Source organism: Neoarius graeffei, chromosome 8, assembly GCF_027579695.1.
Source record: "Neoarius graeffei isolate fNeoGra1 chromosome 8, fNeoGra1.pri, whole genome shotgun sequence".
NCBI classification, from domain to species: domain Eukaryota; kingdom Metazoa; phylum Chordata; class Actinopteri; order Siluriformes; family Ariidae; genus Neoarius; species Neoarius graeffei.
In genome coordinates, this window is record NC_083576.1 from 88,542,319 (window position 1) to 88,567,991 (window position 25,673).

The window sequence follows — 25,673 nt, forward strand, 5'->3', positions numbered from 1 at the left end:
GATATCAAAATATGGCATTAACAATCAACTCTGAACAACATAAAATCAGTTTCCACTCAAAAATGCCCTAATTCCAATTGGGGTCATTTTTGACCCCACTCATGGAAGAGTGTAGGTCTGGTCGTCCATGCATCTAAGGGTAAATTTCTCATCTCATTCTCATTATCTCTAGCTGCTTTCATTATACCATTCCATACCTTGTAATTCCTATACATTTATATTTATGTATATTACACTTGTTATTTACTGCTATGCACTTCTGGTTAGATGCAATCTACATTTCGTTGCTTTGTACCTGTCACATGTGCAATGAGAAAGTTGAATCTAATCTAATCTAATCTAATCTAATCTAATCTAATCTAATCTAATCTAATCTAATCTAATCTAATCTAATCTAATCTAATCTAATCTAATCTAATCTAATCTAATCTAATCTGCAAACTCCACACAGAAAGGCCCCCATCGGCCACTGGGGTCAAACCCAGAACCTTCTTGCTGTGAGGCAACAGTGCTAACCACTACACCACCATGCTGTCTTGTTCTGTTACATTGCTCTGTAAATGATTAAGACACTCTTTGCTATAAGGACCTGTCATTCCAGAGGTTTGTAGAGTATAGAGCAGCAGTACAGCAGTCATCATGCTGGGTTCCTGGATTTTGGCTGTTGTTTGTGTCTGCCTCCTATTCCTCTTCATCAGGATCCAGAGACCCAAGAACTTCCCTCCTGGACCACAACCTATTCCTATATTCGGGAACTTGTTTCATTTTAACATGAAAAATCCTCTGAAAGACTTTGAGAAGGTACAATTTCATATTATCTGTTAAAAATGTGATCATTTGTGTAAGCAGTTAATGAATGGTTTGTAGTTGGGACAGGCAGGATACTTTAGTTGACATTTTGTTTTTCTTATTTTGCTTTTCAGCTTATGCCCACAAACACACTGAGATGCACATACACACTACTCTGCTCATCAAATCTCCCTCTCCTCTCCTGTCATCACTGAAAAAGAGGAGACAAACAACCACACATTGCATTACATGACATTTAGCAGACGGTCCTATCCAGGGCAATGTACAACAACTGCAAAAGTCAGGTACAAGAAGTGCTGAACAACTGGACAAGAAAGTTCTAGTGCCAACTGAACAAGTGACAGAATAACAAAATTAGATTAGATTAGATTAGATTAGATTAGATTAGATTAGATTAGATTAGATTAGATTAGATTAGATTAGATTAGATTAGATTAGATAGAACTTTATTGATCCCTTTGGGTGGGTTCCCTCAGGGAAATTAAAAATTCCAGTTGCATCATTACAGGATAAACAGAGAATAGCAATAGAGAAAAACTTCTAGATAAATTAAATTAAATTAAATTAGGTATTTACATATACAAACATAAAAAAGAATAAGAATAAGATATGGGGAAGAGGAAGGAAAAAAAATCCAACAGAAGAGGTATTGCACATTATATTGTACGTTGTCCAGTACTGCTTATTGTCAGGCTAGGCTACTGCTCCTTCCCGTCCTCTGTCCTCCTGTTACCCCTCCTCCCTGCCAGAGAGGAGATGTACAGTCTAATGGCATGAGGGACAAAGGAGTTTTTAAGTCTGTTAGTCCTGCACTTGGGAAGGAGCATTCTGTCACTGAACAGGCTCCTCTGGTTGCTGATGACGGTGTGCAGAGGGTGACTGGCGTCATCCATGATGTTCAGTATTTTGTCCATAGTCCTCTTCTCTGCCACCGTCACCAGAGAGTCCAGCTTCATGCCGACCACAGAGCCAACCTGCCTGATCAGTTTGTCCAGCCTGGATGTGTCCTTCTTGGATGTGCCGCCCCCCCAGCACACCATGGTGTAAAACAGGACACTGGCGATCGCAGCCTCCTCAGGAAGTATAGCCTGCTCTGTCCCTTCCTGTACAAGTGGTTGGTGTTGCAAGTCCAGTCTAGCTTGCTATCCAGCCACAGCCCGAGGTACTTGTAGGAATCCACAGCCTCCACCTCGACTCCCTCAGTCAGAACTGATCGTGACCTTGGTCTGGACCTTCCAGTATAATATTCTGTTGAAGTACGAATACTCGGCAAACATCCAAGGAAACAAACCAACCATACAAATCAACTGACAAAGAGAAAAAACTCAAATAGCCAACCCCAGGCTAGACAGTACACAGCCTGGGTTGGCCTAGACCAATACGCAATTACACAGTGGGCAGGGAAGCGGGGGAGAGGTGCAGCCTGAAGAGGTGAGTCTTCAGTCTGTGCATGAAGGTGGTCAGGGAGTTGGCAGTTCTTACCTCAGTGGGAAGGTCATTCCACCAATGGGGAACCAGGACAGACAGCAGTCTTGAGCAGACTGGGCAGGAATGGAGAGGAAGAGGGGCCACACCCACTCATCAGTCTAACACTGATGTCAGCCCTCCCATGTCACCCATCTGCTTGTTGAACTGCACTAGCTACCTGTCACAGCTCGCATCAAATTTAAGACATTGGTGCTAGCTTACCAGGCTCTCAAGGGGTTAGGGCCAGCATACCTCCTGAGACTGATCTGTCCCTACATGCCAACCAGATCCCTATGCTTTACTACTACTGGTCACCTGGCCTCTCCTCTCTGCTCCTGCCCAGCCCACTCAAGACTGCTGTCTGTCCTGGTGCCCGGTTGGTGGAATGAGCTTCCCAAAGAGGTCAGAACTGCCGACTCCCTGACCACCTTCAAATGCAGACTGAAGACTCACCTCTTCAGGCTGCACCTCTCCCCTTCTTCCCTGTCCACTGTTTAACTGCGCTTTGGTCTAGACCAACCCAGGCTGTGTATGGTCTAGCCTGGGGTTAGCTGTTTTTTGAGTTCTCTATTTAGTTATACTTTATATGGTTGGTTTTTTTCCTTGGCTGTTTGAGTATTGGTATTTCAACAGCATATTACACGAGGTATTGCTGTCATTTGTACAGTTGGCACTAGAACTTTCTTGTCTACAAGTTCAGCACTTCATGTACCTGGCTTTTGCATTCATTGTATATCGCTCTGGATAGGACCATCTGCTAAATGCCATGTAATGTAACGTAATGTAACACAAACTCAGGTGTGATAAATTTTGCTTACATCATTCTATCACTAAATGAACAGCTGATCACACAGAGGTGCTTGCTGACCGCCGATATGTATTAGTTTGGTCCTGTGTTTCCTTTTCTTCGCAACATAATGTCTTTTCTTCTTGCTTTTCGTTACTGTAGTCAGTCTTTCACATTTCATTTGCATCCTCCATTTTTCTCTCCCGTTTCAAATTTGTATCCCACAATGCCTTGTGCGAACGGGGAAAGCCCACCATGTGATGCATGACGTGGTATCTTGTATTGGGTCATGGTGAAGCAAGAAATAATAGTGGAGAATTTAGGGCCACATGGCTTCAAATTCATTAATTGTTCTATTTAAAAAACCTGAATTAAATTGGATGTCTGTGATTTGAATTCAGTAGCTTTCAATCACTAAACAAAAATAATTGGGTGTCAGGAATATTCTTTTTATGATCTACACTTGAAAAATCTGAAAGGCAGTCTACCTCGTCTTGTCTCGTCTTCTTCCACTTTATCTGGGGCCAGGTCACGGAGGCAGCAGTCTGAGCATGGAAGCCCAAATTTCCCTTTCCTCAGACACCTCGGCCAGCTCCTCGGGAAGAACACCGAGGAGTTCCCAGGCCAGCCGAGAAACATAGTCCCTCCAGCGTGTCCTGGGTCTTCCCTGGGGCCTCCGAGAGAGAGAGAGAGAGAGAGAGAGAGAGAGCAGTCTACCTTTAAGTATGAAAAAATATAGGTAAAATATATGTAAAAAAATGCTGAATAGGTAGACAGACAGGAGGAAATACTTGGTAGGTGCAGACAGAAAGGAAATGGATGGAAGAAAGAGAGGCAAAAGAAATGATGGAAAATCTCTTTTAAGTTGTTTTAGACAATCCAAAATTTTACCTAGGTTGGAAATTGTGAACTCGGTTAAAGGTGAGCTCATAGGACTTGATGTTTCAATCCCTCAGATAAATCAGCACTCTGAAATCTTGAGTGGAAAAGGGGCTAATCACTTCCTCGGGGTCATCAGGTGGGCACCTCCTTCATTGATATTTCATTGATAGGCCCATGACACCTCCAGAAAACTCAACAGCGACACCCAGTGTCCCAGGCAAGCTCCCCTCTGCTTTCACCCCTCTTGCTGGTCATTTCGCAGCACAGATGGGATCCTTTCTTTTTAGGCAGATCCAGCTGCTACTTCATTCTGCAGCCTCTGACAATGACCTGATTGCTTGTCTGAGGGCCTAGCCTCAAACTCCCATCCTCTTCACGAGCTTAAATGTTGAGGTGGCTATCAACCCTCTACAGCCGACTTCTACCAGGAGGACCTTGGTCCGCCGGCCTCATTGTTCTGCCTCTGCTGCTTGGCCAGCATAATTCAGTCTCTTATGTTCATTTGCTTCATCAACTGCAGCCTCCCATGGCACAGTTAACTCCAGAATGTATAGGGACTTCTGCAAGGTTGACCATAGGATCATGTCCAGCCTGAGGTTAGTTGTGATTATTTCTGGCGGAAAGATGAGGTTTTGGCCTAGGTCAACCTGCATTTTTCCAGTCCTGGGCAGTATCCAGGAGGGCCGACTCCATCCTTGCAGATGGTTTCCCAGGAAGTTGTCCAGCTTTCACAAAGGAGATGGTGATTTGAATCAAAAGATCTCGAAATGCTTTGTGTGAGACTACTGTCCTACAAGTCTAATTGTCCTCTTTTTCTTGTCGGCGTATATAGACCTGAATCATCTGCTGACTTAGATAGAGAGATGGAAGAATCATTTGAAAAACTGTATGTAACGGAAAAAGAACTTCTCGTTCTTGGTGATTTTAATATCAACACCCTTGATGGTCAAAACGCCAATCACCGGTTGATAAAATCAATGTCAAGTCTTGGTCTATAAGCTCATATAGGAAGTTACCCGTCCCTCTAGCAACACCTGTCTAGATCATGTGTGGTCTAATTGTCCTCACCATGTTTACATGAGACAAGTTTGTAACATTGGACTATCAGATCATCTCCCTGTATGTGTTGTCCGGAAATATCAGAAACAAAACCGACAGCAAAAGGGGCACATAATTTCGTACTGACGCTGGAAGAGTTTTGATGAATTTTCATTCCAGAGTGATTTTGAAAAGGCTCCATGGAATGTCTTGGACACGTTTGACGATCCAAATGATGCACTACTATTCTTTAGTAAGACCTTTCTTGATGTGGTTAATTCCCATGTGAAGAAGGTCACTAGGCAAGTAAAAAGAAAAACCCAGCCTCCGTGGATGACACCAGATATCTATAGTGCTATTACTTGTCGAGATAAGTTATTAGCAAAAGCTTGCCAAACAGATAATCAAGTTGACTGGCAAACTTACAAGACTCAATGTAATGTAACGTTCCAACTGATTAGAAATGCTAAAGGCAGTTATTTCCAAGAGTCTTTCCAGAATAGTCAGAGTTCAAAGGAGTTTTGGAAACATCTCAAACAAGCCCTTGGTTCGTTAACAAAGCCATCAATTTTATCATTTATTAAGACCGATGGTGGCATCAGTTGAAATCCTGAAGAGATCGCAGAGGCTTTTAACCAATTCTTCATTTCCGTTGCTTCAAAATATAAACCTGAAGGTAGAGGTGAATTAGACCTGAAGGAGCTAAGAAAGTTTGTTAACTCACGGCTTCCCTCTGCTACTACCTTTACTATACCGGAAATAACAGAATCCTTTGTAGCAAAATATCTGAGTCACTTGCAGACATCGAAAGCCACCGGTCCCGACGAGATAAGTGCATGCTTACTGAAGGCAGCTACTCCAGCAATCATACGCCCATTAACGAAGATCATCAATCTATCCCTCTCTCAAAGTATTTTCCCGAATGCGTGGAAAATAGCCAAGGTGATATCAGTGTTCAAAGCTGGGGATTATCTTGAAGTTAGAAACTATAGACCGATCAGCATCCTGCCAGTGATGGCGAAGATACTAGAGTGCCACGTTCATGTTTTGCTGTATGAGTTTTTAAATAAGCATGGTCTAATTTTCAAGAAACAATCAGGCTTTAGACCATATCATTCTTGTGAGACTGCACTTATAGAGCTTGTAGATGACCTGCTCATTAATATGGACAACGGAATGATAACTGGTCTCACACTAATTGACTATCGGAAAGTTTTTGATCTTGTGGACCATGATGTGTTACTGAAAAAGCTTGAAGTTTATCAACTGTCCGAAACAGCAATTCTCTGGTTTAAATCATATCTTGAGAATCGGACGCAAAAAGTCTCGATCGGATGTGAGTTATCAAGCTCTCTTCCAGTGACCTCTGGAGTACCACAAGGTTCAATCCTAGGACCTCTTCTTTTTATCATTTTCATTAACGATCTCTCTCTGCATGTAAACCAAGGTAATCTCTGCATTTATGCTGATGATACAACTCAAGTGGCATCAGGAGACGGTATTGCAGAGGTGAGATCTACAGTGGTGCTTGAAAGTTTGTGAACCCTTTAGAATTTTCTATATTTCTACAGAAATATGACCTAAAACATCACCAGATTTTCACACAAGTCCTAAAAGTAGATAAAGAGAAAGCAGTTAAACAAATGAGACAAAAATATTATACTTGGTCATTTATTTATTGAGGAAAATGATCCAATATTACATATCTGTGAGTTGCAAAAGTATGTGAACCTTTGCTTTCAGTATCTGGTGTGACCACCTTGTGCAGCAATAACTGCAACTAAATGTTTCCGGTAACTGTTGATCAGTCCTGCACACCGGCTTGGAGGAATTTTAGCCCGTTCCTCCGTACAGAACAGCTTCGACTCTGGGATGTTGGTGGGTTTCCTCACATGAACTGCTCACTTCAGGTCCTTCCACAACATTTCGATTGGATTAAGGTCAGGACTTTGACTTGGCCATTCCAAAACATTAACTTTATCCTTCTTTAACAATTCTTTGGTAGAACGACTTGTGTGCTTAGGGTCATTGTCTTGCTGCATGACCCACCTTCTCTTGAGATTCAATTCATGGACAGATGTCCTGACATTTTCCTTTAGACTTCACTGGTATAATTCAGAATTAATTGTTCCATCAATGACGGCAAGCCGTCCTGGCCCAGATGCAGCAAAACAGGCCCAAACCATGATACTACCACCACTGTGTTTCACAGATGGGATAAGGTTCTTATGCTGGAATGCAGTGCTTTCCTTTCTCCAAACATAACATTTCTCATTTAAACCAAAAAGTTCTATTTTGGTCTCATCCGTCCACAAAACGTTTTTCAATAGCCTTCTGGCTTGTCCACGTGATCTTTAGCAAACTGCAGATGATCAGCAATGTTCTTTTTGGTGAGTAGTGGCTTTCTCCTTGCAACCCTGCTATGCACACCATTGTTGTTCAGTGTTCTCCTGATGGTGGACTCATGAACATTAACATTAGCCAATGTGAGACAGGCCTTCAGTTGCTTAGAAGTTACCCTGGGGTCCTTTGTGACCTCGCTGACTATTACACGCCTTGCTCTTGGAGTGATCTTTGTTGGTCGACCACTCCTGGGGAGGGTAACAATGGTCTTGAATTTCCTCCATTTGTACACAATCTGTCTGACTGTGGATTGGTGTAGTCCAAACTCTTTAGAGATGGTTTTGTAACCTTTTCCAGCCTGATGAGCATCAACAACGCTTTTTCTGAGGTCCTCAGAAATCTCCTTTGTTCGTGCCATGATACACTTCCACAAACATGTGTTGTGAAGATCAGTTTTTGATAGATCTCTGTTCTTTAAATAAAACAGGGTGCCCACTCACACCTGATTGTCATCCCATTGATTGAAAACACCTGACTCTAATTTCACCTTCAAATTAACTGCTAATCCTAGAGGTTCACATACTTTTGCCACCCACAGATATGTAATATTGGATCATTTTCCTCAATAAATAAACAACCAAGTATAATATTTTTGTCTCATTTGTTTAACTGGGTTCTCTTTATCTCCTTTTAGGACTTGTGTGAAAATCTGATGATGTTTTAGATCATATTTATGCAGAAATATAGAACATTCTAAAGGGTTCACAAACTTTCAAGCACCACTGTACGTTACAGGAGGAATTCAACCACATCAATAAATGGGCAAGGGATAATATGATGGCACTTAACTTGGACAAGACTAAAACAATGCTGGTCTGTAGCAAACAGAAGATGTTGAAACTAGAAAGGGAACACCAAAGTCTGGAAATAACCATCAAGGATAAGCGTATAGAAACTGTTAAATGCACAAAGCTTCTAGGACTGTACATTGACAGTAACCTCTCCTGGGAAACACACCTCGATAAAACATGCAAAAAAGTTTCAAAGAGATTGGGTTTGTTAAAACTAGGGTTGCCACCTGTGTCTGACAAAAATCCTGGACATTTCGACCATCCAATCGACCTTTCTGCTTGTAAGCAACGGCGCCCTTCACACATCTAACCCAAGACAAAAATCGCCCTTCTACGCTGAAATTGTATTGCTCTAATTAGTAAAAATGACGCTTTTGCTAGTTATTTGTTTAGTTAATTGCTTTACATAATATAGCAGGTCTTCATTATTTTGGTTTATTTCCAACAGTTTTTGGTTGTGGACACCTGGGGGCAGTAGTGGGCACAGGTAAAAGGGGAATACATAATTAAATTGTTTGTTTGCTTATGTGGAATAAAAATAAATAATCTAATTTTTCATTGTATCTGAGGATACCTGAATGTAAGGTGTAGTGTCAAACAGCTTACCTGATTGCTTAGCGTGTGGTGTGTGCTTTGCTTGTGCTTGCCTGTGCCTCTGCTGCTCTTGGCTAAACAAATACATAGGAGGACATGTAACTGATATAACTGGGCACATACAGTACATACAGGAATAGGCAGATAAGACTATTTGGATTTCATTTAATTCACCAAAACCTTACCTAATCTTCCATTTATATTTGGTGTTTTTCTTTGCTGCTGCTATGAGTCCTGGCTGATTTTCAATGAATGTCTTGAACTCAGTACAGGACAACTGAAAGTTTAGCCTGACTTGAAGCTCAGCCTTCACCATTGCAACAGAGAGTCTGTTTCTTTTATCAGTCCAAGCATCCTCCATTGCCCCTTTTCCACCAAAGCAGTTCCAGGGCTGGTTCGGGGCCAGTGCTTAGTTTGGAACTGGGTTTTCTGTTTCCACTGACAAAGAACTGGCTCTGGGGCCAGAAAAACCGGTTCCAGGCTAGCACCAACTCTCTGCTGGGCCAGAGGAAAGAACCGCTTACGTCAGCTTGGGGGCGGAGTTGTTAAGACCAACAACAATAACAAGACCGCGAAAGATCGCCATTTTTAAGCGACGAGAAGCAGCAGCTGTACAAACGCGAAGTCATCCATTATTATTGTTGTTGTTGCTGCTTCTTCCGTGTTTTTGCTTTGATATTCACGCCAAGGTTTATGCAAACGTAGCGACGTAACTGATGTATACAGCGACGTAAGTGACGTATACAGCGACGTAATGATGTATTCAGCGACATAATGACGTGGCTCCGCCTAGCACGGCGAGCTCGGAAAAGCAAACTGGTTCTCAGCTGGCTCGCAAGTTGAAATACACATTTTGCCCATTATGTACAAAAAACCGGGACATTCAGTGTCCCGGATTTTTTTTTTTTTTTTTCCGGGACAGACCATGAAAATCCGGGACAATCAGGAAAAACCGGGACAGGTGGCAACACTAGTTAAAACGGACAAAAAAATTCCTGACACAATCAGAGAGACTGGCATTTTTTAATACGTTAGTCTTGCCCGTGATGGACTATGGATGTTCCATCTGGGGAAATGTCACCGCATCGCATACAACCAAGATGGTAAAACTTCAAAAGCGCAGAGCCATAATAATTGTGGATGCTAAGTGGGATGCCCATTCACAACCACTTCTAAAAGAACTCAACATTATGGAGTTTCAAGACAGAGTTGTACATTCTAAACTAAAATTAGTCTTCAAAGCACTTAATGGACTGGCTCCGCAATATATTAGAAATAAGTTTACAATTTTTAGTGAAATTCATGAAAGAGATACTAGAAATAGTCATCATAATTTAATTTTACCTAAAGTTAAGCATAGTTTTGGGCTGCACACTTTTGCATTTAGTGCAGCAAAATTATGGAATAGTCTTTCATTGGATCTGAAAACTTGCAGGTCACTTTCTAGTTTTAGTAATAGGTTAAAGAGATTTAGTAGTTTGTAAGTTTTAGCCCTCAAAAGTATTTTATGTGATTTGTAGGTTTATATACATATTATGTTTGCTTTGTTAAGTTTGAGGGCCACATGTATATTATCACTATGATATTTAAGTGCAATCCTCAATAAAAGATGTTATTTATTATTATTATTATTATTATTATTATTATTATTATTATGGTGTTTTAACCCAGGTGTTTACTTCAGAATTGTGTGTGTAGTGAGAGTCCTATATATTGTGAACTGTGATTATGTGAAGTAATGAACAGGTGTGCATGGTTAAAAATCTGGTGACTGTGAACGTGAAGGTGTGTAGGTGTTGTAATCTGTGGTGGCCATGTTTGTAGGCTGCAGTGTCTTCTGTTAAGTGGAGTTTGGTGTGGTTTCTGGCATAGATGTGACACCCTTAACATTAATAATCTCTGTAAAGATCTGAGTTAAAAACATGTTTGGGTCTTTTGTACAGAGATGATAGATGATAAATCTATGATTAAAGAAAATTACATGTTCAGTTTGATCCAGACTTGTGCAGAAAACAGGTGTTATCTACCATAGGGGCACCCTAGAAGGTGTGTTTGCTTTTTTTTTTTTTAAATAACCATGTGGGCACCTAAGGGTGCAGTCACCCAACAGTGTCTGCTAGTGGGGTCCCCCTACTGGTGGCTGTCAGATGAGTTTTGTAGGAGCACTCCCACTCTGAGGTTTGAATTTATAACACTGCCAGAACTTTGTCGTTGGCCATCTTTTGTCACAATCGAATTGGTTTACAAAGTTTTGTCTATGACAATAAAATTGTGTTGAAAATCTCACAATGTAAACCAGCTTATGACAGTACAGCAGGCATGTTACCTCATGACACATTTGCAATGTGTGTATGTTTTGCTGAAATAATATTTGTTGATTATTGTATGTTTAGTTGGCTGAGCAATATGGAAACATTTACAGTCTGTATATTGGGACAAAACCAGCTGTTGTTCTTCATGGTTTAAAAGCCATAAAAGAAGCTCTGGTGACCAAATCTGCAGACTTTTCAGGACGCCCAGACTCCATGATTAAGGATATACCTAAAGGAAAAGGTGAGCTCTGTGACAAACAATCACTTGTCCCTCATCACCAGACTGTATTAAATTTATTTTACAAATGTATTGTTAGTCCAATGCTAATGTGTATTACTAATATGAGTAAAATGAAATAGGAGTCATAATGGCTGATTATGGTCTTCAATGGAAGGAGCATCGGCGCTTTGCTCTCATGACCTTAAGGAACTTTGGCTTGGGGAAACAGTCTATGGAGAAGAGGATTCTTGGAGAAATTGAACACGTTGTTGCAAAATTGGACAAGCATACTGGTATCAACATGTTACTTTATTAATCATGTTTCTGTTGATTATAGCTGCCCAATAAAAAGTCTTTTACAAAGCAAGTAAAAACACATCAACAAAGCTTGTCTATTTGTAGGAAGCTCCATGTATCCTCAGACTCTGTTCCATGATGCAGCATCAAATATCATCTACCTGGTTTTGTTTGGTACTCGCTATAACTATGGTGATGAAACCCTTAAAGTCTACATTCGGCTATTTACTGAAAACTTAAAGATCGCTAATGGACCTTGGACAATGGTAAGATCAAATCAACTCTATTTTAATTGTGTAACACTGTTAATAATAGACATTGTCACAAAACCAAGTTTACAGAAATTTGGTAGATTTGTAGATTTAGATCCATAATGGACAAGTGGCATCAGTGACAAGAAAAAACAAAAAACACACAAAAAAACAACAACCAACCAACCAACCAACCAACCAACCAACCAAAAAAAAAAACCTGAAACAATGTGAGGAAAAGACCTTGAGAGAAACTAGTCTCAAAATGGAACCCATCCTCATCTGGGCGACACCAGATTATAAACACTGTGATTATAAATAGTTATAAATAACCAATTGTCACTTCAACATTGCCTGACCACTGTTATTTGGACTAAGATTAATGCAAATGGCTTTTAATTCCATGTTAGTGTTGGGGAAATCACAACTCAACATTAGAAAACTTATTATATTTATTATTGAGTTATTACAGTTAGTGCAAATAAGAGCAATAAGCAATGTCTTACAAATAATATCATTTTGGAATGATAAATTAAATTCAAATTTGAGCACATTCAGAGGATTACTTGTTATCTGCTTTCCAATCCCCTTGGGCCACTTTTGAGGAAAGCTGTCAGGTTTCTTATCAGCTGTTTCAGCATTTCAGAACAGTCACTGAGTTATAAGGAGGTTTGTGTTGAGGGACATGAGCTTCAATGCTGCACACTCACAGTTCCAGAATCAAGTATTTCAACTGAGACACCGTGTCATCAACACAAATCCACACATTTTACTAAATTGTATGTGCTTAAATAGTGTAATATAATACACTGATTTGTTTATTTCCATCATTAACAGTGTAGCCATAAAACAGTGAAACTGGAAATGTAATTTGTAGCCTGGATATATTTGTAATAATAATAATAATAATAATAATAATAATAATAATAATAATAAACAACTTGCCAGGCAAAACAAACCTCACCCGGTAGCACTTATGATGAATATGAAGGAAGATATTGTGAAAAAATAGGTATCCTATGGGTACATGTGGCTCCTGCTTATAAATAAACATTTTTCTGATACCATGTCCATACAGTAAATATAGCATATATATATTTCCTCTATGAGGCAGTAGCCACAAAAATGAGGCATAATCCAAAAATGAACAATTTAAAAATCACAGAAGTAAAATATACCAAGTGTCTGTACTTTATATTATTCTACTCTTACCTCTTACAGTTTTTGAAACCGAAACCTCCGAACTGAGGCTGACATACACATGCTGTCACCATGACCCAAACTCTTATTTCCTGGAAATGGGCCGGAGCTAGAGCTCAGTAGAACACACTTTCCCTCTGTAATAAGATAAACATGTCTGAAAGCGATTTCTTTAGTCTAGTCCATTTACAACCCCGATTCCAAAAAAGTTGGGACAAAGTACAAATTGTAAATAAAAATGGAATGCAATAATTTACAAATCTCAAAAACTGATATTGTATTCACAATAGAACATAGACAACATATCAAATGTCGAAAGTGAGACATTTTGAAATTTCATGCCAAATATTGGCTCATTTGAAATTTCATGACAGCAACACATCTCAAAAAAGTTGGGACAGGGGCAATAAGAGGCTGGAAAAGTTAAAGGTACAAAAAAGGAACAGCTGGAGGACCAAATTGCAACTCATTAGGTCAATTGGCAATAGGTCATTAACATGACTGGGTATAAAAATAGCATCTTGGAGTGGCAGCGAATCTCAGAAGTAAAGATCGAAAGAGGATCACCAATTCCCCTAATTCTGCGCCGACAAATAGTGGAGCAATATCAGAAAGGAGTTTGACAGTGTAAAATTGCAAAGAGATTGAACATATCATCATCTACAGTGCATAATATCATCAAAAGATTGAGAGAATCTGGAAGAATCTCTGTGCGTAGGTATGGGGTTGCATTAGTGCGTGTGGCATGGGCAGCTTACACATCTGGAAAGACACCATCAATGCTGAAAGGTATATCCATGATCTAGAGCAACATACGTATGCTCCCATCCAGACGACATCTCTTTCAGGGAAGACCTTGCATTTTCCAACATGACAATGCCAAACCACATACTGCATCAATTACAGCATCATGGCTGCGTAGAAGAAGGGTCCGGGTACTGAACTGGCCAGCCTGCAGTCCAGATCTTTCACCCATAGAAAACATTTGGCGCATCATAAAACGGAAGATACGACAAAAAAGACCTAAGACAGTTGAGCAACTAGAATCCTACTTTAGACAAGAATGGGTTAACATTCCTATCCCTAAACTTGAGCAACTTGTCTCCTCAGTCCCCAGACATTTACCGACTGTTGTAAAGAGAAAAGGGGATGTCTCACAGTGGTAAACATGGCCTTGTCCCAACTTTTTTGAGCTGTGTTGTTGTCATGAGATTTAAAATCACCTAATTTTTTCTCTTTAAATGATACATTTTCTCAGTTTAAACATTTGATATGTCATCTATGTTCTATTCTGAATAAAATATGGAATTTTGAAACTTCCACATCATTGCATTCCATTTTTATTTACAATTTGTACTTTGTCCCAACTTTTTTGGAATCGGGGTTGTATTTCGAATAGTGAACCAAATTGTATACATTCACTGGCCATTTTAATCGGAACACATGTATGCACAGTGCGCAATTGTTACACTCTTACATTCTTACAGCATGATGGCATAGTGGCTAGTGCCTCTATATAAGGCAGTAGACACAACAAAAATGATTTTAACCTTTTTGATGACCTTGACCGGATGACCTTCAAAATGTTGGGGGTTCTATTTGAGACCAATGCCCATCTATCCTGAAAGTTTCATGAAGATTGGTCTAGCCGTTTTCCCATAATATCCTTCACAAAAAAACAAAGAAACCCGACCAAAAACAATACCTCACCCCCTGGTGGACTCTGTCCCGAGCGAGGTAATTAATGGCAAATATAGAATAACAAATAGAATAAATAAAAATATAATAATGTGGATAAAAATATTAAAAGTTATGGTGATTTATATTGACAATGGAACCTTTATGAAATAGTGTGAAAATTATAATAACTTAGAGGTTTGAGTACACTGGACAATGTAGAGTTAATCTCGAACATTTTTTGTTATATACATAATCAATAGTTTGAGCAAAATGATTTAACACACTTAGAGTTTCTAACTATGGAATCCAGACTGTTGAATAATTTAGCAGCAGAATATTTGAAGGAGCTATAACCAGGCTTGGATGATATTTTGTTTCTAGTGTTGTTGTTATGTACTTCAGAATTGCAGGTAAATATGTGCCTGAGGTATGAGGGGCAAAGTCCTTTGAAGCATTTGAATACAAATAGGCATTTATGGAAAGTCCAACAATTAATCAAAAGGATTCAACTCAACTCTCTAAACAAGTTTTCAGATCATTCTTCTCTGGTCTTCTTTTGTAGAATAATACAGGCACCTCTTTTCTGTAACCTTAGTAATTTGTCATGGCTTGTCTTGTCAGCATTAGACCAGACCACATCACAGTATTCGTAAAGAGCCTGGACCAAAGAGCCATGAAGATATTTGCACGTGTCCACAGTGAGATATCCTCTCATGGATCATCATAGAATCCGAATCAGAATGCTGATGGCTGCATTGTAGGTGGCTGATAGATATCATAGACACCCACCTCTGTTCAGTGATGGTCGTTCCAGGTTGACAAAAATGAACGATCCTCTCTGGCTAAGATGTCTGCCAGTTTTCTGGAAGTCCTCTCATACTCCCGCACCAGTGAAGGGAACTCATCCCAAAGTGTGTAGAAACATAATCTGTGAAGATACTCAGTCATCCAGGTACATAGTAATCTGTGGTTGGTAGAAGAGAGCAACTGGACTTGCTTGAAAAGTCTTGAAGACGTTTTGCCTCTCGTCCTAAAGGCATCCTCAGTTCTGTCTGTCTAATAGGGAGTATCAAGTATACTCCCTATTAGACAGACAGAACTGAGGATGCCTTTCGGACGAGAGGCGAAACGTCTTCAAGACTTTTCAAGCAAGTCCAGTTGCTCTCTTCTACCAACCACAGATTACTATGTACCTGGATGACTGAGTATCTTCACAGATATGCCACAGTGAGACACTTTCTACTCCTCCTCAAAAGGTTTAATCTTTTAGCTACTTTTCCAGACAGATCATCAAGATGATTACACCAGGTCATAGTAGGATCAAAGGTCAGACCTAGGTACTTGAAAGAATCTGTAACTTCTAGGTCAGTTCCTGAGAATTACAATTAATCGTAGATATGAATGTCATGGCAGTATTTGGGCTTTCAGTCATTTATTTGAACTGTTCTTTTTCTGTGGCAGAATGTACAGCATACATCTTTAATAAAAACACACTAGAATTTGGTGCACAAGTTTTAATTTTCTTTGGGTTTTCTGAAATCAACACAGGGCCAAAATTATACATACAGGGTCAAAAATATATATACAGCACATCTAATATTTGGGTAAAATACCTCTTCACAAGATTGACCTTGACCAAACATTTTTGTTTACCATGAACAAGCTTGTGGCAGAATTCTGGTTGGATATTTCATGACTCTTCATGGTCTTAGTCCATGGTGATCTGAACTGTAGACAGTGATCAGCTTCCAGTTCATGGCAGGGTTGTGCCATGGTGGTTCCCAGGTTGTTCCTGACCATCCAAACCAACTTCCTTTCAGCTGAGGGTGACAGTTTGGGTTTTTCTGAAGCAAAATGGCTTGGCAAAGTGACTACACCTCATGATAACTTGGATACAATTGTTTGAACTAATCTTGGAATTTGCAGTTGTTTAGAAATGGCTCCAAGAGACATTCCAGAGTTGTGTATATCTGCAATCCTCTTTCTCAGATCTGCACTGAGCTCCTTGGACTTTCCCATTTTACTGTGTGTTGGTCAATCCAGTGAGTGCTGTAAACAAACCCTTTTTATGAAGGCACAGAGAAGCTACCAGCTGTAGTCAATCAGGATCACTAACAGGAAGTTAAGAGACCTCAGCCTTGGCAAGATAAGAGACATTTTGGAAGTTTCAGCACTTCTGAGTTAATAATGTAAGTGAGCGTATGTAAATTTTTCACCCTGTATGTATAATTTTGACCCTGTGTTGATTTCAGAAAACCCAAAGAAAATTAAAACTTGTGCATCAAGATCTAGTCTTTTTTTTAATTAAAGATGTATGCTGTACAATCAGTCCGCCACAAAAAAAGAACAGTTCAAAGAAATTACTGAAAGCCCAAATACTGCCATTACATTCATATCCAAGATGGCATTCATGTTACTGTATATAAACTTCTGACCACAACTGTAACTCCATAGAATGGACGTCCTTACCAGCAAAGAACAGGGCTGTATTGTCTGCATACAGAACAACCTTGCAATGATGAATTGACTTTGGGAGATCATTGATAAACATGATAAAAAGAAGAGTTCCTAGGACCAAACCTTGATGTGCTCCAAGGAATAGTTAATTGAAGTGCAGTTTACTGTGTTATTTGATGTTGTTTATAAGCCTTTAACTGCACTCATAAAATAGTCTAACAACAGCAATATCATAAAACACTTTTTGAATTCCTGGTTGACTGTACAGTGAAAAAATCTCATTAATTAATTTAAATTAATTCAAGTGCATACATCAGTTCCATGTGAATGAATTGAGCTACATTACAACAATTAGTCTTTGTATCACCAACATGTTTTGATCATACATTTTCAAAGTCCTGAAAAAAGTCAAACCCTGTATTCTCACCCGAGGTCAAAATCAAACCGGGCCATAATTGGATCGTGTTAATACTATGTCACTTGATCATACTCTACATAATTCAAACTAGTAATTAGGAACTTGATTTAATTATATAGAATTCATGAAATCACATTTTGATGAGAAACTAAGTCTTTTTACGTAAACTATACATAATCTCCTCTCTTAAATATTCCACTTCTAGTGTAAAGGTTAACAATTGTGCAACATCTAAGAGTAAAGTAAAATTAATTCAAAAACATAATGCAACAATGCGACAGAGGAACAAGAGAACAAAGCTGGCTATGCTATTGAAGAGTAACATGAACCAATCATGGGTATCTGTGAGCCAATGTACATGGAAGAGGGAAGATATCAATTTCCTCCAAGTTTGTGACACTACCCTATGACCAAGCATGAGTAGCAGTTCAAAAAAATATGCAGTTGAATGGCTTCATATGTCTCTGAGGAAGCATGTGTTTGCACCACTTTGCCCAGTGAGTAGCTGCGATAATAAAATCATGAGAAGAACTGGCTGATGGGTGGGAATTGGCATCAACTGTAGAAAACATGGACGGCTTGATTCCATTGCCTCCCACTCTACAGAAATGAAGCCAATGAACCATGTTGTCAAAATTTGGAGCCAGAGTCTGTGCAGTAGAGATGAAGTCAGGCACATCTACTCCTTTGCTATGCTCCATGTACAGTGGACAGTCCTAATGCTCAGTGGTAGAAATGATCAGATGAATATGGGCACATTGTTAAATAATGTTTATTACATCTATCCAGAGAATGTAATAGTTTCAGCTGGAGATATTTCATTAATACAGATGCATCTATGAAGGACATGTATCACATGAACTGAAAATGTGATTGGGGGGGTTTGAATGCATGTACTACAAGAGCCATATCTCCCATTTTCTTATAGCTCTATGATGCACTTCCTGTGGTGAGGTCCTTGCCCCTTCCCTTTAAAAAAGCCTTCAATAACTACAGCAGACTTAAAAGCTTGACAGCAAACATGATCAACAAGCACAAGACAACAAGAGTCCCAGGAAAACCAAGAGACTTTGTCGACTGCTATTTGGATGAGCTTGATAAGGTTTGTGTTTGTGTAATTAAGTCAATTCAGTTTTGCATGATGACAAATCATGCTAATGTGTGTTATTTTATTTCTTGTTTGTAACAGAGAGACAGTGAATCCACTTTCAGTGAAGAACAACTTGTGGCGTATATCATAAATTTGCATGTGGCTGGAACTGATACCACATCCAACACACTACTTACAGCGATTCTCTACCTCATGGTTCATCCGGACATCCAGAGTGTGAACTTTAAAATTGTCCATTGCATTATCTTCTAAACCTGTTTATTAAATCAGTGTTGAACTTTTGATATTATTGCCCAAATTGGCAGGTTGAATGAATCTCATAATAGTGCCATACATGCTTTGTTTCTAGAGAGATGCCAGCAGGAGATAGATGAGGTTCTGGAGGGAAAATCTGAGGTGTCATTTGAGGACAGACACAACATGCCGTACATACAAGCTGTGATTCATGAGTGTCAACGTGTTGCCAACACTGTGCCTCTGAGTGTGTTCCACTGTACCATAAGAGATACTGAACTGATGAACTACACCATCCCAAAGGTGACGATTTTAATTGCTTTGGCTTCACCATTCTGCTACACATGTTAATCTCTGTTTTTTTATTTCCCTCTGTTCCAGAGAACTCTGATCATTCCCAACCTGTCCTCAGCGTTGAGTGAAGAAGGCCAGTGGAAGTTTCCTCGTGATTTTAATCCATCAAACTTCCTAAATGAGCAGGGACAGTTTGAGAAGCCTGAGGCCTTCTTACCTTTTTCGTCTGGTGAGAACTCAGGAGTGAAAAGACACTGCAAACTTCATTTAAACCTCATTTAACCAAACCAGAGATTAATTCATTTGACAAAAAGCAAATCTACATTTATGTATTCTGTCTATGTGTAGGGCCTCGTGTATGTCTCGGTGAAAGTCTGGCTCGCATGGAGCTCTTCCTCTTCTTGGTTACTCTGCTGCGCCGCTTTCAGTTCATTTGGCCTGAAGATGCAAGAGAACCAGATTTCACTCCTGTGTTTGGGCTAACAATAACACCCAAACCGTACAGGATGGAAGTCAGGCTGAGAGACCCAGCTAGAGAAATATAGACCCAGTATATATCTGTATACTGAAAATATCTTTATGGCTATTGAAGAAATGAGCCTGTCCTCATGGGCATGTGACAGTTGTTCTAGTGTTAATGCTATGTTATAATTAACATGGTGGTTGGCTGTTTCACATTTAATTACTTTCTTCCTCATGGCCTTGTATCTAAAATTGTGTCTTATTTTTTTCTGTGATTCTGTGAAAAAAAAGGATGTAAAAAAAAAGGGATGTAAGAGGTTTAATCAAGTCAAATTCCAGCTATTTAGCCCATGTTAAATTAAACTGCCAGTAGTAAATCTGGATCTTGTTTTCAATGTTTGACAATGATTAAAAAGTTGCATTCATCACAAAATGTTTGTTTGTGCATATAAATGCCAAATGCCATGATTGTAAATAGATAAAAACAAATACAGTGCTCAGCGTAAATGAGTACACCCCCTTTGAAAAGTAACATTTTAAACAATATCTCAATGAACACAAACAATTTCCAAAATGTTGACAAGACAAAGTTTAATATAACATCTGATTAACTTATAATGGGAAAGTAAGGTGAATAATAGAACTTAGATTACACATTTTTTCAGTTTTACTCAAATTAGGGTGGTGCAAAAATGAGTACACCCCACAACAAAAACTACTACATCTAGTACTTTGTATGGCCTCCATGATTTTTAATGACAGCACCAAGTCTTCTTGGCATGGAATGAACAATTTGGCGACATTTTGCAACATCAATCTTTTTCCATTCTTCAACAACGACCTCTTTTAGTGACTGGATGCTGGATGGAGAGGGATGCTCAACTTGTCTCTTCAGAATTCCCCATAGGTGTTTGATTGGGTTCAGATCAGGAAACATACTTGGCCACTGAATCACTTTAACCCTGTTCTTCTTCAGAAATCCAACCGTGGCCTTAGATGTGTGTTTAGTCATGCTGGAAAAGTGCATCACAACCAAGGGCACGGAGTGATGGTTGGATCTTCTCTTTCAGTATAGAGCAATACATCTGTGAATTCATGATGCCATCAGTGAAATGCAGTTCCCCGATACCAGCAGCACTCATGCAGCCCCACATAAGGATACTGCCACCACCATGTTTCACTGTAGGCACCATGCATTTTTCTTTGTATTCCTCACCTTTGCGACGCCATACAGTTTTGAAGCCATCAGTTCCAAAAACATTTATCTTGGTCTCATCACTCCAGAGTATATAGTCTTCATCTTTGTTAGCATGGGCCCTTGCAAACTCTAGGTGGGCTTTTTTGTGTCTGGGCTTTAGGAGAGGCTTCTTTCATGGATGGCATCCATGCTTACCATTCCTCTGCAGTGTCTGCCATGTTGTGTCAGGGGAAATAGTCACCCCAGTTTGGCTTTCTACTTCTTTAGATAACTGCAGTGAACTTGCTTGCCGATTTTCTTCAACCCTTCTCATCAGAAGATGCTCCTGGCGAGGTGTTAACTTCCATGGACGACCTGGATGTGTCTGTGAGATGGTTGCAGTTCCCATCTCATCTCATTATCTCTAGCCGCTTTATCCTGTTTTACAGGGTTGCAGGCAAGCTGGAGCCTATCCCAGATGACTACGGGCGAAAGGCGGGGTACACCCTGGACAAGTCGCTAGGTCATCACAGGGCTGACACATAGAGACAAACAACCATTCACACTCACATTCACACCTACGGTCAATTTAGAGTCACCAGTTAACCTAACCTGCATGTCTTTGGACTGTGGGGGAAACCGGAGCACCCGGAGGAAACCCACGCGGACATGGGGAGAACATGCAAACTCTGCACAGAAAGGCCCTCACCAGCCACGGGGCTTGAACCCGGACCTTCTTGCTGTGAGGCGACAGCTCTAACCACTACACCACCGTGCCGCCCGGTTGCAGTTCCATCTTTCTTAAATTTTTGTACCACTTTTGCAACAGTATTCTGACTGATAAGTAAAGCTTTGCTGATCTTCTTGTAGCCTTCACTTTTGTGGTGTAAAGAAATTATTTTCTTTGGGGAATTCTGAAGAGACAAGTTGAGCATCAGTCTCCATCCAGCACCCAGTCACTATAAGAGGTCATTGTTGAAGAATGGAAAAAGATTGATGTTGCAAAATGTCGCCAACTTGTTCATTCCATGCCTAGAAGACTTGGTGCTGTCATTAAAAATCATGGAGGCCATACAAAGTACTAGATTTAGTAGTTTTTGTTGTGGGGTGTACTCATTTTTGCACCACCCTAATTTGAGTAAAACTGAAAAATGTGTAATCTAAGTTTATATTATTAACCTTACTTTTTCCCGTTATAAGTTAAACAGATATTATATTAAACTATATCTTGTCAACAATTTGGAAATTGCTTGTGTTCACTGAGATATTGTTTAAAATGTTACTTTTCAAAGGGGGTGAACTCATTTAAGCTGAGCACTGTATATGCAGTATATTTTATTTCCTAGTGCCAGTGTCATGCATGTAAACATCATGAAATATTCATAAAAGGAAAAGTGAAAGAAATAATATTTTTGGGGCGCAGAAATAATAATAATGACTACAACCCCAATTCGGGCATCATGGTGGTGTAGTGGTTAGCACTGTCGCCTCACAGCAAGAAGGTCTGGCTTTGAGCCCCATGGCCGGCGAGGGCCTTTCTGTGCGGAGTTTGCATGTTCTCCCTGTGTTCGCGTGGGTTTCCTCCGGGTGCTCCGGTTTCCCCCACAGTCAAAAGACATGCAGGTTAGGTTAACTGGTGACTCTAAATTGACTGAAGGTGTGAATGTGAGTGTGAATGGTTGTCTGTGTCTATGTGTCAGCCCTGTGATGACCTGGCGACTTGTCCAGGGTGTACCCCGCCTTTCGCCCATAGTCAGCTGGGATAGGCTCCAGCTTGCCTGCGACCCTGTAGAACAGGATAAAGCAGCTAGAGATAATGAGATGATATGAGATGAGACAACCCCAATTCCAAAAAAGTTGGGACACTGTGTAAAACATAAATAAAAACAGAATGTGAAGATTTGCAAATCATGGAAACCCCATATTTCATTGAAAATAGTATAAAGAAACATCAAATGTTGAAACTGAGAAGTTTTATTGTTTTTTTGAAAAAAAAAATAGTGGAAAGCTGGAAGCCATGGAGCAGAAGCTCAAGGAGTACATCAAACATCAGCTAGGCGACAGTAAGAGGAACATCCCACTTGGTCCACCAGGGTATGTGCCCTATCCTGCTGAACCAAGTTCCCACTTCAATACAACAACACCCAAATGGACGAAGATTCAGCAGCTGGTAGGCAGGGCAAGATCTGCCTCATCACCAAGACCAAATGGTGTTCCATACAGGGTATACAAGAACTGCCCCATGTTGCTGAAGTTATTGTGGAAGCTGCTGATTGTTGCCTGGAAGACTCAAGCCATCCCTTCAGAGTGGAGCAGAGTAATAACCACATTTATCCTGAAAGAACAAGTTTCCCATAACAATCAGTTTAGAGGCATTGCCCTATTAAATGTAGAAGGGAAGATATTCTTTTCAGTGGTGGGAGAACAGATGGACAACTACCTCTTGAACAATAACTATATTGACACCAGCTGCCAGAAGGCAGGCATCCCAGCATTCCCTGGCTGTGTAGAACACTCAACCATGATCTAGGAGCAGATCCAGAGAGCCAAGCATGAGAAGTCGGATCTCCGTGTAGTCTGGCTGGATCTAGAAAATGCCTATGGCTCAGTCCCCCACCAACTCATCAAATTTGCCCTTGAGCTCTTCTACATCCCATCTTGTATCCAGAACCTAGTATCCAGCTACTCTGACTGTTTCTATATCTGCTATGCAACACAGGAGGCTGTATTAATATGGCGTCTGCTCGAGAAAAGCATAGAGATGGTTTGTTCCATCTTTCCCATTAGACATGGCATTTGGAGTTAGACGCCTTACTCAAGGATACCTCAGCCATGATACAGAGGGAGGGGAAATTGCTGTTCATTCATTCAACTCCTCTCACATTTTTCCTGCCGGTCCTGGGACTCGGCCCAGTAACCCTTTGGACCCAAGGCTGCTTCTCTAACCTTCAGGCCATGGCTGCCCCCATTAGATCATTTTTAGCTCATCCGGCCGACAGGCAATGAGTTTATGCCATCATGTGTTGTCTGTTATCCGTCCGGCGGCGTCCACATTTCACAAAAATCACTTCTCTCTGAATTCTTCACTGATTTTTATTCTTTTTGGCAGGAAGGTCAGTCTGCCTGGGGTGCATATACTATAGCTTCTACCCAAATTTGCATAATTGCAATTAATAATGAAAATACGGAGTAAATAATCAATCCCTAACAAGTAGTTTCCACACAAATTGCTTCTTCTTCCTCAATTCTTCACTGATTTTGATTCTTTCTGGCATGAAGGTAAGGGTACCTAGGGTGCATACAGTATAACTTCTACCCTGAGTTGCTTAATTAAATTATTAATGAAATTATGGACTAATTAAGCCTTAATGGGTTTAAAAAGTTCAACAAAAATCGCTTCTTCTCGGTCAATTCCTTGCTGTTTTGGATTCCTTCTGGCAAATAGGTCGGGATTCTTAGGGTGGATATCACTTATATAAAAAAATATTGCTTGTATCTAGTGTACATTTATTGCACAAGGAAGGTGGCCCACTTTAGATCGTTCCTTCTGGACTAGACGGGGCTGGAATACACAATATCAACACTGTTGCATGTGAAACGCTGAATGTGAACAAGGTGTAAATTAGGCATAAGCATTACATTACAGGCATTTAGCAGATGTTCTTATCAAGAGTGACACACTACATACCCAGAGCAGCCTGGAGAGTAGTTGGGGGTTAGGTGCCTTGCTCAAGGGCACTTCAGCCATTCCTGCTGGTCCAGGGAATCAAACCCACAACCTTTTACTCCTAGTGCTGCTTCTCTAACCATTAGACCATGGCTTCCCCATCACACTACTGACCTTAAGTTTTATTAATTACTATTTTTTATATATAAATTAAAACCCCAAATTCTGGCATGATAATACACAGACAATTGAGCGCCAATGGCGCGAAAGCGAGGGCCAAAGGTGCAAAGTGAAACTAGGGGGGTCTGGGGGCATGCCTCCCCAGAAAATGTTTTGAAAATAGATGCTCTCAGATGCATTTTCAGGGTCTCTGAGAGGTTTTAGATACATGATTAGAGGATAGATTTTACCAGTGTTTCAGTGATTTCTGACCAAAATAGTATTAATGTATACACATTTGAAATTTCACCTTAAAGTTCAACATGCAAGTTAAACTGTTTTGTTATAGATTACTTAGGTATATGATAGATTGAAAATCTATGGGGATACCTTAATTGTCTATGATCAAGTAGTGTTGTAACAAAAATATGCATGAAAATATGAACAGTGGTTTGCTCCATCTTATGCAATCCAGTGAACAGAATCGATCATCATGACCTCCTGTTGATCACAAAGGGATCTGAACCTAAGAACTGCCACCTTAAAATAAGTTGCTGTATTACTATAACTGTAATGATTTAGAATGTTTCTGATGCAATTATCATAATATATGTATAACTAAGATACACTGAAAAGAAAAGTAAGGCAACTGCATATTATAAAGTTTAAATTTTGGCACTTTAATAAATGGACTAGATTAAGATTAAAACATATTTAAAGGAAAAGAAAACTTAATTCATACATTTAAGTTTGCAGAAAGATTATGTACTTATAAACACATTCATGAGAATTTGTTAAGTGTCAAATGTAGCATAACTTCGAATAATAATGATAAGCATATTTGGCAGTGTGATGTCACTGTGACCCTTTAACAAAAGAATAATCCAGAGCCTTCTTTTGTTAAATGGATCCCCGTGACATCACACTGCCAAAAATGCTTATGATTTATTATTTGAAATTAT

General features: G+C 39.9%; 1 protein-coding gene across 2 annotated transcripts; it reads left to right on the top strand.

Moving 5' to 3' along the window:
- The first annotated feature begins 633 nt into the window (after positions 1–633).
- LOC132890282 (cytochrome P450 2D3-like) lies at positions 634–19,874 on the top strand. 2 transcript variants are annotated; one of them, XM_060927096.1, is made up of 9 exons: positions 634–801; positions 11,166–11,325; positions 11,445–11,597; positions 11,707–11,867; positions 18,536–18,729; positions 18,805–18,932; positions 19,068–19,255; positions 19,334–19,475; positions 19,595–19,874. In XM_060927096.1, the coding sequence occupies exons 1-9, from the start codon at positions 640–642 to the stop codon at positions 19,789–19,791; spliced, it is 1,485 nt and encodes a 494-aa protein (XP_060783079.1). In that variant the 5' UTR covers positions 634–639; the 3' UTR covers positions 19,792–19,874. The 2 variants fall into 2 exon arrangements, with proteins under 2 accessions (XP_060783079.1, XP_060783078.1); XM_060927095.1 differs by having other exon boundaries at positions 640–801; positions 18,536–18,738.
- Positions 19,875–25,673: the final 5,799 nt, after the last annotated feature.

Excerpts from the sequence above, each read along its gene's own strand:
- LOC132890282 (XM_060927095.1), top strand. The coding sequence starts at position 640 with ATGCTGGGTTCCTGGATTTTGGCTGTTGTTTGTGTCTGCCTCCTATTC. Across the intron at positions 802-11,165 it reads CTCTGAAAGACTTTGAGAAG|TTGGCTGAGCAATATGGAAA; the intron begins GTACAATTTCAT and ends TTGTATGTTTAG. Across the intron at positions 18,933-19,067 it reads GGTTCATCCGGACATCCAGA|AGAGATGCCAGCAGGAGATA; the intron begins GTGTGAACTTTA and ends CTTTGTTTCTAG.